General features: G+C 35.6%; 1 protein-coding gene across 1 annotated transcript in view; it reads right to left on the bottom strand.

Annotated features, from left to right (window-relative positions):
- The window catches only part of UGGT2 (UDP-glucose glycoprotein glucosyltransferase 2), a 244,048-nt gene that overhangs the window by 179,186 nt on the left and 51,938 nt on the right, over window positions 1–12,924 (bottom strand). Inside the window, exons 7-8 of the mRNA XM_033177411.1 lie at window positions 10,835–10,907; window positions 5,068–5,168 (exon numbers count right to left, since the gene is read on the bottom strand). Coding sequence (XP_033033302.1) covers window positions 5,068–5,168; window positions 10,835–10,907 — 174 coding nt within the window. The remainder of the gene's footprint in view (window positions 1–5,067; window positions 5,169–10,834; window positions 10,908–12,924) is intronic.

Raw genomic sequence — 12,924 nt, 5'->3', positions numbered from 1 at the left:
AATGCTCGTAATGATATGGACAATGAAATCCATGCTGAGGTGGTCTCAGATGGAGATAAGGAACTTGTTGGAAACTGGAGTAAAGGTGACTCATGCTACGTTTTAGCAAAGAGACTGGTGGCATTTTGCCCCTGCCCTAGAGATCTGTTTTGAACTTGAGGGCAACGATTTACAGTATCTGGTGAAAGAAATTTCTATGCAGCAAAGCATTCAAGAGGTGACATGGGTGCTGTTAAAAGTATTCCGCTTTATAAGGGAAACAACATAAAAGTTCAGAAAATTTGCAACCTGCCAATGCCATAGAAAAGACAAACCCATTTTCTGAGGAGAAATTCAAGCCAGCTGCAAAAATTTGCATAGATAATGAGAAGCCAAATGTTAATCACAAAGACACTGGGGAAAGTATCTCCAGGGCATGTCAGAGACCTTCACATCAGTCCCTCCCATCAAAGGCCTGGAGGCCTAGGAGAAAAAAATCAATTCGTGGACCGGTCCAAGGTACCTCCTGCTGTGTGAAACCTAGGGACTTGGTGTCCTGTGTCCCAGCTGCTCCAGCCATGTCTAAAAGGGGCCAAGGTACAGCTTGGGCTGTAGCTTCAGAGGGTGCAAGCTCCAAGCCTTGGTAGCTTCCACGTGGTGTTGAGCCTGTGGAAGTACAGAAATCAAGAATTGGGGTTTGGGAATGTGTGCCTGGATGTCAGAGGATGTATGGAAATGCCTGGATGTCCAGATAAAAGTTTGCTACAGGGGTGGGGCCCTCATGGAGAACCTCTGCTAGGGCAGTGAGGAAGGCAAATGGGGGGTGAGCGCACCCACACAGGGTCCCCACTAGGGCACTGCTTAGTGGAACTGTGAGAAGACGGCCACCATCCTCCAGATCCCAGAATGATAGATCCACTGACAGCTTGCACCCTGTGCCTGGAAAAGCCACAGACACTCAATGCCAGCCTGTCAAAACAGCTAGGAGAGAGGTTGTACCCTGCAAAGCCATGGGACAGAGCTGCCCAAGACCATGGGAACCTACCTCTTGCATCAGCATGACCTAGATGTGAGGCATGGAATCAAAGGAGATCATTTAGGAGCTTTAAGATTTGACTGCCCTGCTGGATTTCAGACTTGCACGGGGCCATTAGCCCTTAAATTTTGGCCAATTTCTCCCATCTGGAATGGGAGATAAATGGCTATATTTATCCAATGCCTGTACCCCCAGTGTGTCTAGGAAGTAACTAACTTGCTTTTGATTATACAGGCTCATAGGTGGAAGGGACTTGCCTTGTCTCAGGTGAGACTTTGACTTAATGTGGAGTTTTGAGTTAATGCTGAAATGATTTAAGACTTTGGGTGACTGTAGGGAAAGCATGATTGGTTTTGAAATGTGAGGACATGAGATTTGGGAGGGATCAGGGGCAGAATGATATGGTATGGCTGTGTCTTCACCCAAGTCTCATCTTAAATTGTGGCTCCCATAATTCCCACATGTTGTGGGACAGACCCAGTCAGCGGGAGATAACTGAATCATTGGTCAGCGGGGGGGGGGCAGTTTCCCCAATATTGTTCTCATGGTAGTGAATAAGTCTCACAAGATCTGATGGTTTTTCAAAGGGTCTCCCTTTTCACTTGGATCTCATTCTCTCTTGCCTGCTGCCATGTAAGGCATGCCTTTCACCTTCTGCCATGATTGTTATGCCTCCCTGGCCATGTGGAACTGGGAGTACATTAAACTTCTTTTTCTTTATAAATTACCAGTCTTGAGTATATCTTTATCAGCAGTGTGAAAATGGACCAACACTCCATGCTTCAAATTCTAGTTCTATCTAAAACTAGCTGAGTAACTTTAAACAGAATATCCTCAACCTGAACATGTTTCCAGGCCCCAGTACTGCAGTGAAACTACTGTCAGTGCTCACTAGTATCTCCTGATTGCCAAACACAATCACATTTTTAGTATTTATCTTACTTACTAGGTTCTTTTTGCAATAGGATCATTTCATGAAAATAAAAAGTACTGGTCATTTTCTCTTAAGAATCTATTTCCTTCAGCTTGTATAATGTGCTCTCCATTTCTCATCATTCCATCATGTCTTCCTTAGGAGTTTTACTTTCTATATGTGGATGAATACCAGGACACTCTCCCTGTTGCACTGATTTTGCTAAGATTTTCAACTTTTGAAATCCTCTGTTTAGCTTAAGGACAGGATACTCACCCCACCACTGAACCTAACCATTTGGATATCTTACAATGACTTTAAATCAACCTTTCAACACTAGTCTCATTATTTCTGAGTCCCATATTCAGCCCCAAAGCCAGGTTACATGTTTTATATATTCTCTCTACTCAGGCTCAAACTAGAAATTCTACAATTACCTTTGACTCCTTTTCACCTTCTAAATATCTATATGTCTTCTACCACTATTTCAGTAATGTCTAACTAGATTTCTTGCTTTAAGTACATTCAAATACATCTTACACAGACATTAGGGAGTCAACTAGAAGTAAGCTGACTATGCATACTCTGCTTAAAGGCCTTTAAAAACACCCCATCACTTACAATCTTCTAAATTAAGCAAGGGCCCCTTAGAGAACATTTTGAAGGAGGCTTAAAACATAATTATAATTTTTTAAAAGTGCTAAAATAGAGACATTAAAAAAACTAAAAATAATTGAGGATACTAGAAAGAGACTATCTGAAATTATGGATTTGGGAATATAAGCTCTATTGGAACTTAGAGAAGAGCTTTACAAACCATGCTAAGGGGTTTAAACTTAATACATTTAATGGATGTGCATGAAATCAGTCCTTAATGATGCAAATGACTTGGCTAGCTAGTCCTATCAACCCCTTCTTACACTCAAGTCTTTCCAGAAGTATTTGCCTTGGAAAAACAGAACTTTCTCAGATAAGAGGACTGCATACTTTGTTTGCCCTCCGCATCTATTCTTTCCTGCTCCGGGCCCCCAAAAGGCAGGCTTATCTGAACTACATCAATAAGCTCCCTTGCCCTCAGATTTCTGGTTAGATTCAGCCAATCCAAGTCACTAATATGGGATCAGTAAGCAAGAAAAGAATAAGAATTGGATAGTTACTACCCAGATCCCTCCTTCTTGAGTCACAGAGGGCAGTCCCTCGGGGGACTACTGCTGTGTCAAGCAGCTATCTCCACACACTCTCCAGGTTTTGGTAACCACTCCTTCCTCTTGCTCCCTCAAGATTAGGGTTAGAAAATGTTTCCCTCTAGTTGCTAATACTGGAATAGAAGAATCCATTCCTTGTTAGTTTCCCTCAATCAGGCCTATCTCTGTAAAAAGTCCCTTTATTAAACTTTTTTAGTTTGTGTGTGCCAACATTTTCCTATGGGGACTACTGTAAGACCATTATTCGATCAGGGATGTACAAGTGATAAAGGCTGGCTGATCTGACACAACGCCAAAATCAGATTTTCATTTTAGAAAGATGATCTCAGTAACCTTATTGAGAATGACTTTGAACCTACTGCCTGAGTTTAGTGTTATCATGATGTCAAGTGGAAGAACAGGCACAAGGGCTGCGATATAATAAAAAGAGGCCCAAGCATGAGGACTAGATGAGACATTAAACAGGAAACTACACCAGAAGGGTCCAGGGAGAATAGATTCTATCAGTTCAAAGAGGTAGATTCTTTACAGTAAATCTATCATAACAATGGTCTTGAATCTCATTCTGCTGAATGATTTTTTCCATTGATATATTGATTTTCTAATGGTACAGGGCTTAGTTGACAGAACATTTGCATTAGGTAGGAAAAGAATAGCAGAAGTTATAAAACTTAATAGACTGGGTCTTGCACATTCTGCTCTAATTTTAAAATGTAATATTCAATATTCTGTTAAGTGTATATAAAGTTTACCCAGATACCATATGGTACAGTATAAAGAATTTAACTTGGACCAAAATCTTCACTTATTAGCTGTGTGGTAACTGGCACTTAAATAAGATAGTTTATATGAAAGGACCCTGTAAACTATAATCCAGATGAAATATAAAATATTATTTGTATGTTATAAGTAAGTTATACTGGTGAGAGTGGCCTGTAAATATCCTTTTAGTTGTTATTTTAAAAACAGAAAGTAGATTGGTGGTTGCCTACAACTGAGGAGTTGGGAAATGAGGAGTGACCGCTAATGAGGATGTTAGTTTCTTTTGGGGATGATGAGAATTTTCTAAAATGAACTGTGCTAAGAGTGGTGGCATTCTAAAAATATGCTAAAAACTATTGAATGGTAGAATTTAAAAGGGCAAATTGAATAGTATGTGAATGTATTAGTACAAATAGTATTATTTTAGGAATGTCATTATTTACATCACTAGTATGTCTATAAAATAATCTATATCATCTGAGATATAAAAGCTTATTTAACAAAACAGCTTATTAAACTGTTATATTTTTAAAAGTTGATAAAAGATGATAAAAGTTAGATTATGCAGAAGAAGACATGTCCCCATGACCTACTAAATCATTACAAATAAAGAAGAAAAATGACAAATTGAAAAGGACTTAAAACTCCAAACCAAATCCAATTTTGTTCACAAAACATCTGCTTGTAGGTTTTCAGCACAGAAGTTGTTCCTAACTTCATAAAACTACATGTCCTCCATTTGATGTTTCCATTAAAAATGTATCAATTAAACATGCAATAGTCTTAACAGGATCTAAATTTCAAAGAGAAGAAAACTAAGATTGAGTTTCATTTTCTCCTTACCTATGAGTTAGGATTTTTAATCAGTTATAGTCTCCAAAAATGTGATTTAATACTTCAGACTAACCTATAAATCAGTATATACTTTTGAAATAACATCAAATAACCTCACTTCATATAATTTTAAGTCTCGCAAACATAAAAATATAGCTTGCTTGATAGATGATCTATTAAATAGGTATTGCCACAAAAAATCATAATTTATATTACTCACATCACTAGTCATTCATACTGTCCACAAAATAATCTGTATCATGTGATATATAAAAGCTTATTTAACAAAACAGATCAGTTACCAAAATGCTGTGTTAAAGTATCTCAAAATACTATACCTTGTAGTTCCCAGACTTTCAAAGGCGTCATTTGCTTGTTACTCTCAATCAGGTATTTTTGGAATGCTGTCAGATTATCTCTAAGCTCTGAATATATTTCTCTGCATCAAAATATTAAATGATGTTAAATACCATCACCTATCACAAACCATTATACAAACAGCATTATTTTTGAAATAATTCCAAGTAATTAGACATAAACGAATCATTCATCATTCAGATAATCATAAATTGTGATACAGCTATATTCATAGAACCTAAAAATAATGAGGAAGATATATAGGTCTCTTTTATTAAATATACGAAACAAAACAAAATCTGGAGAAACATATTCTCAATTGTTAGTGTCAACTGTAAGCGATGCAAGGATGAGGGCAGACTTATGGTTTCATATTACATACTTTTTGTTTAACATTTTATAAATTGCAAGCCTTGCTTTTATAATTGAAAACAAAAACTATAAGGAAAGACAAAAATGCCTCATACAGAGTTTATTTCTGAAAAGTTCCATCTTTGATTCTTATAAAAAACTAAAATAAGATAATTTTACCCATTGTTAAACATCTCTAGGCATCTTTTAGAGAGAGATAAATAATGATGTAGTAGAATTTTGCTGTACATACTATCTAAACTGTAATCTTTTTTCCTCTATCACTCATGAAATCAAGATATGGTGTCATTTCAGATTTAAATGGAGAGATACAATTAAAAAAAAAACTTTGCTGTCAGTACAACTTATAAAATACATTATTTTCTTTTTTTTTTAATCATACTTTAAGTCCTGGGATACATGTGCAGAACATGCAGGTTTGTTACATAGGTATACACGTGCTGTGGTGGTTTGCTGCACCCATCAACCCGTCATTTACATTAGGTATTTCTCCTAATGTTATCCCTCCCGTAGCACCTCATCGCCTGACAGGCCCTGGTGTGTGATGTTCCCCTCCATATGTCCATGTGTTCTCATTGTTCAACTCCCACTTTTAAGTGAGAACGTGTGGTGTTTGGTTTTTCTGTTCCTGTGTTAGTTTGCTGAGAATGATAGTTTCCAGCTTCATCCATGTCCCTGCAAAAGGACATGAACTTATCCTTGTCTATGGATACATAGTATTCTATGGTGTATATGTGCCACATTTTCTTTATCCAGTCTATCATTGATGGGCACTTGGGTTGGTATGAAGTCTTTGCTATTGTGAATAATGCTGTAATCAACATACATGTGCATGTGTCTTTATAGTAAAATGATTTATAATCCTTCGGGTATACACCAGTAATGGGATCGCTGGGTCACATGGTATTTCTGGTTCTAGATCCTTGAGGAATTGCCACACTGTCTTCCACAATGGTTGAACTAATTTACACTCCCACCAACAGCATAAAAGCGTTCCTATTTCTCCACATCCTCTCCAGCATCTGTCGTTTCCTGGTTTTTTAATGACTGCCATTCTAACTGGCGTGAGAGATGGTGTCTCATTGAAAACAAATATTTTCAATACTCAATAGACAAGAAGACTTTGAAAAGTCAAATAAAAAATACAGAATATACATAAATATGGTAATCTTATAGTTATGAATAAATATGTATAGTACAGTGTCAATATCTTACAGGTTTAGTACAATGTGGGATCATGTTTTGAAAACAAATCAAGATTGCCAAGACAGTAAAAGTACAACAGCATTTCTTTCTTAAAGAAGTTCACTATGAATTAAACAAACATTTCCTTTTTCAACATTTTAAGTTATAGAATTATAAGTTTATAAGAGCTACTATACCAATATTTAATCATCATCTTAGTAACTTTCACTGCTAAAATTCTTTATATAATTTAGGCAACATATGTATTACGCATAAAGTACCTCAAAGCAAAGGATTTTTGCTTTGAAATGAGCAATCACTGAGTCACTATGGAAGAACTGACTATTTCCTTTTAAAAATGAATAGCCATATGAATTTTAGAATAGATTCTTCTAATTCTGTAAAAATGACATTGGTAGTTTGATAGGAACAGCATTGAATCTGTAGACTGGCAGTATGGCCATTTTAATGACATTCATTCTTCCAATCCATGAGCATGGAATGTTTTTCCATTTGTTTGTGTCATCTATGATTTCTTTCAACAGTGTTTTGTAGTTCTCCCTGTGGAGATGGTTCACCTCCTTGGTTAGATGTATTCTATATACTTTTTGTGTGTGTGTGGCTATTGTAAATGGGATTGCCTGCTTGATTTGGCTCTCAGCTTGAACATTATTGGCTTTTACTAATGCTACTGACTTTTGTACACTGATTTTGTATCCTGAAACTTACAGAAGTTGTTTATCAGTTCTAGGAGCCTTATGGTGGGTTTCCTAGGCAAAAGACACGAACAGACACTTCTCACAAGAAAACACATAAGCAGCCAGGAAACATACAAAAAAATGCTCAACATCACTAGTCAGAGAAATGTAAGTCAAAACCACAATGAGATACCCTCTCACACCAGTCAGAATGGCTATTATCAAAAAGTCAAAAAGTAACAGATGCTGGCAAGGCTGCAGAGAAAAGGGAATGCTTATACACTGTTGGTGGGAATGTAAATTAGATCAGCCACTGTGAAAAGCAGTTTGGAGATTTCTCAAAGAATTTCAAACTACCACTCAACCCAGTTTTCTCATTACTGGGTATGCACCCAAAGGAAAATAAATCATTCTGACAAAAAGACACATGCACTCATATGTTCATCATAGCACTTATTCACAATAACAAAGACATGGAATCAACCCAGGTGCCATCAATGGCAAACTGGATAAAGACAATGTGATACATATACCACCATGGAAAATCCTGCCCTTTGCAGCAACATGAATGCAGCTGTAGGCCATTATCCTAAGTGAATTAACACAGGAACAGAAAAACAAATACCCTATGTTCTCACTTATAAGTGAGAACTAAGCACTGGGTATACATGGACATAAAGATGGGAATAATAGACACTGGGGACTATTAGAGTTGGGAGAGGGCAAGGGCATAGTACCTGTTGGGTACTATGCTCACTACCTGGGTGATGGGATCTTTCATACCCCTAACCTCAGCATCACATAACATATCCATGTAACAAACTTGCACGTGTACGCCTTGAATCTAAAATTGAAATTGAAATAAAATAAAATGAAAATAAAAATAGTCCAGTGTTCCATGTGATCTTTTGGAGAAAATGCAATTTAATCCCATAGAAAATTATATTCAAAAGAGAAAAGAACAATAAATTCCAAGATGTTGAGATAGCTGAAAATGGAATAAAAATGTATTGTTAGCTGCTAAATAAATACCTTACTTAGAATAAATCCATTTTATAATACGTATTAACATTTTAAGGCCACTAGTATACTGCTTGGCCAACATACTTTAAAAATGTAACACAGTTATCCATATGAATTAGCATAGTCTCCAAAAATCTTACCCTTACTGTATATAGTTATCTACTCATCACCAGGAGAACCAACCTGAGAGTCCTTCATAAATGACTGTAATACTAAACAAGAACTAAAGGTATTAATAAAAATATTTCTTTAATTAATTTTGCCTGGATAAAGAAATCATAAACTTTCACTTGTAAATAAGGGAAAATGTACATGAAATTACAGCCATCCCCATTCACGAGTATTCAGAGAGCACTCACCATCCTATTCCTTGTCTTCAATCAGCGTGGCAGGAAAAAAAAAGGGGGGGTATAACTTTAATTTTTGAAAGGTTACTTGTATGTGTATATGAAATGGTAATCTGTAGTACAGAAATTTCAACTAATAAATGTTTTCTCTTCTTTTGGGCTATGTATTTGTTTAAGCTAAAAATCCAATATTATCAATGATTTTCATAACCCATTAGATCAGTAAAGTTCTAGATTCTATAAAGTTTTTAGTTTTCTGTCAGAACTTTATCAACTCCTGTTTCTCTAAGCACACTAAGTCAAATTTATCATATGAAAAGTGATTTTAAATATCTCATACTTGATGAATGTCAGATGTATTAAAACTGCCTTAAAAATAAAGCAAGCAATAAAAAGAAATATTCACCACAGCTTGCCAAGTTAATTTATTAAAAAACAGTAAAAATAACACTGAGTTTAAAAATAGTATATATTAGCTAACATTATTACTACAATATTTATTTTAAAAAATAATGATTTACTTAATTTTTTTCCTCAAAAGAAATTCAATTTAGGCAGTATTTTTTTCTTGGCAGCATTTTGTGAAACTATTTTAACAAATAATAACTTTATAATTTTCATTTATTTTATTTCTGTTTAACAAACACATTAATGTTTATTATATGCCATGAATTGTTAAAACTACTTTATTACTAAATTACATTATTTATTCTCTCCAAATTTAGAAACTTCCTAAATAAGTATGTACTATACCAATTATTTACTTGACTTTCATGGCAGCTGTGTTAGAATAAAGAAAATTACGACTTTCAAATATGGGAAATCATAATTTGGATGGTGATAGCACCATATAGTGCAAATGAAGAACACAATCAAAAAATGCTACAAGGCTAATAAATATTTAACAATTTGTTTGTTGCCTTATGTTTGTTCTTTCATGTCTTTGAGGTTTAGCCATTCTATAAATGAACTTTATTTATGGGACAAATAACTTATTCTGGGTAAAAGGAGAAAAACATGCATATTTAACAGTAACCAACCATAGGTATCGAAAGTCTTAAATTTCAAATTTTCTAGTTATCCCAGGGACACTACCAGAGTTTCAGAAATAAAATCCCACTTGCAATGTAAACACAACAGTTGTATCTAATGAAAAAAATTTCCATTTTTAAGATTAATACGAAAATCAACAGTAAGTAATTCAATATATGGCAAAGGTTTCAGAATTTTTTATAAAGAGCTGTTATAATTAGTAAAAAAGACATAAACACAGCAAGAACAAATGAGCACAAGTCAAGAATAAGCAATTTACCCAAGAAGAAATTCCAAAGCCAATAAACATGAAAAAAAGTTAATTCTTGCAGTAATAAACTGCCAATAGTTGACTTTCTTGGAGACAAATTATAAAACTGGTTCAGCCCCGTAAATTATATACACTTTTTTTTTTAAATAAACACCATTTCACTTCTTAAGCTGAAAAAGATTTTAAAAATAGTATGATTGGTTATTCAAGTTCTGGGAAATGAACACATTTCACATCCTTGGGTAAGTGTACATGTTAGTACAATTTTATGAGGGTAGTTTACAAGTATGAATCAAAAATTTCAAGAAGTACATATGGTTTATCAACTATTTTCCTGAAATTTGTGCTAAGGAAAATCTGCAATGCACACAAACTGGTACACAAAAAAAATTAAATGAAAAAGTAGGGAAATTAAAAGTCCTATTCTATGGGACTGTTTCAATAAATGGACTATCCACAAGATGTGAAAAAAACAGCTATACACTATAGTTCTACTGTGCAAAACAATATGCTGTGTATGCATTTGTTGCTATAAAAATATTCACAGACCGGAAAAACATACTGTACATCAAAACATTATGAGTTATCTCTTTAGCTGTGAAATTAGTGATTATTTTTAAATGTTGTGCTTTTTTGCTTTCCGTAGCTTTTTGACATTAGCCATGTGTTACTTCTGTAATAAATAAAAACAATCGTGTGTGTGTGTGTTTGTATTTTCTACATAAAAGAAAGGTGAAACATATGGCAAAACAGTATATCAAATAATTCCTTAAAAACAAATGGGTATAATAATACCAATTTAATTTCCATTCAGACTTACTTTAGTTTCCCAAAGAGAAATCCTTGAACTTCATTTGCTTCAGTCTCATCCTCTACAGTAGTATTAGTCACAGCTACATTTTGGAAACAAAACCAAAATAAAACAAAAATATTTTCAGACTGGGTAAAGAACATGCAATGAAAAATTAGAAGAACTTGGCCTGGTGTGGCAGCTCACACCTATAATCCCAGCACTTTGGGAGGCGGAGGTGGGCAAATCACTTGAGGTTACGAGTTCGAGGCCAGCCTGACCAACATGGTGAAACCTCGTCTCTACTAAAAATACAAAAATTAGCCAGGCGTGATGGCATGCGCCTGCAGTCCCAACTACTTGGGAGGCAGGAGAATGGCTTGAGCCTGGGAGGTGGAGGTTGCAGTGGACCGAGATCGCATCACTGCACTCCAGTCTGGGTGACAGAATAAAACTCTGTCTCTTAAAAAAAAAAAAAAAAAGAACTCACAATGAAATGAAGTTCTATTTGTTTTACCTTGTTTTTCTTTCATGAACCAGATTAATACATATATATGCATATGTACAGGCTAACATTCCTGAGTGTGAACTGTCTTTTTGAACATGCTTGATTAAATACTTAGCAACTATAATAAAGTGCTTTACAGATTAGTTAATAGTCAAGTTCTATTTTATAATCAGAAATAAGCCAAAAGGCCTGTAACAAATGCTGGGTTTAGCTTTTAAGTGAGGCAGGAGGTCCAAACTCTTAAGTTTAAATATAAGTTCCTGCATGTTTCCAACACCTTTAATCAAGGAATATTTAGAAAGACACAAAACGAATGGCCTCAAAGAATAAAGATATAATATTTTATAGTCATTTCCCTTCTCTCTTACATACCAAATAATTATACTATACAGTCTGGTTGGTGGAATATGTGACGGGTACTTTAGGATTATAAGGACTGTGACCTCCTACAGTGTGTGGGGTGGCTCTCTATCAGAGTACCCTGGGTACTTTGATCTAGTCATCCTTTTCCTCATTTGTTCATTCATTCATTGGGCAAACATTTATTGACTGCTATGTGGTGTCTATGACAGGATAGACACCAAGAATAACAGACACACAAAAGATACAGACCATGAACTTTTCTAAAAGAAGGCAAAGAAAGATATGGGATATAGAAAAGAGAAGAGCATTCTCCAACAGAGCGGCAAGATAGGCAGCCGTCTCAGAGGCACAGACTGATATATTTGAATCTTAAAAGATACGAAGCCTGGCCAGGCGTGGTGGCTGATGCCTGTAATCCCAGCACTTTGAGAGGCTGAGGTGGGTGAATCACAAGGTCAGGAGTTCAAGACCAGCCTGGCCAACATGGTGAAACCCCGTCTCTACTAAAAATACAAAAATTAGCCAGGCGTGATGGCATGCGCCTGCAGTCCCAACTACTTGGGAGGCAGGAGAATGGCTTGAGCCTGGGAGGTGGAGGTTGCAGTGGACCGAGATCGCATCACTGCACTCCAGTCTGGGTGACAGAATAAAACTCTGTCTCTTAAAAAAAAAAAAAAAGAACTCACAATGAAATGAAGTTCTATTTGTTTTACCTTGTTTTTCTTTCATGAACCAGATTAATACATATATATGCATATGTACAGGCTAACATTCCTGAGTGTGAACTGTCTTTTTGAACATGCTTGATTAAATACTTAGCAACTATAATAAAGTGCTTTACAGATTAGTTAATAGTCAAGTTCTATTTTATAATCAGAAATAAGCCAAAAGGCCTGTAACAAATGCTGGGTTTAGCTTTTAAGTGAGGCAGGAGGTCCAAACTCTTAAGTTTAAATATAAGTTCCTGCATGTTTCCAACACCTTTAATCAAGGAATATTTAGAAAGACACAAAACGAATGGCCTCAAAGAATAAAGATATAATATTTTATAGTCATTTCCCTTCTCTCTTACATACCAAATAATTATACTATACAGTCTGGTTGGTGGAATATGTGACGGGTACTTTAGGATTATAAGGACTGTGACCTCCTACAGTGTGTGGGGTGGCTCTCTATCAGAGTACCCTGGGTACTTTGATCTAGTCATCCTTTTCCTCATTTGTTCATTCATTCATTGGGCAAACATTTA

Source organism: Trachypithecus francoisi, unplaced genomic scaffold (genome assembly GCF_009764315.1).
Source record: "Trachypithecus francoisi isolate TF-2019V2 unplaced genomic scaffold, Tfra_2.0 Lachesis_group18, whole genome shotgun sequence".
Taxonomy (NCBI): domain Eukaryota; kingdom Metazoa; phylum Chordata; class Mammalia; order Primates; family Cercopithecidae; genus Trachypithecus; species Trachypithecus francoisi.
The sequence above is the reverse complement of the archived record's forward strand: the minus strand, read 5'-3'. Positions and strand labels throughout refer to the sequence as shown.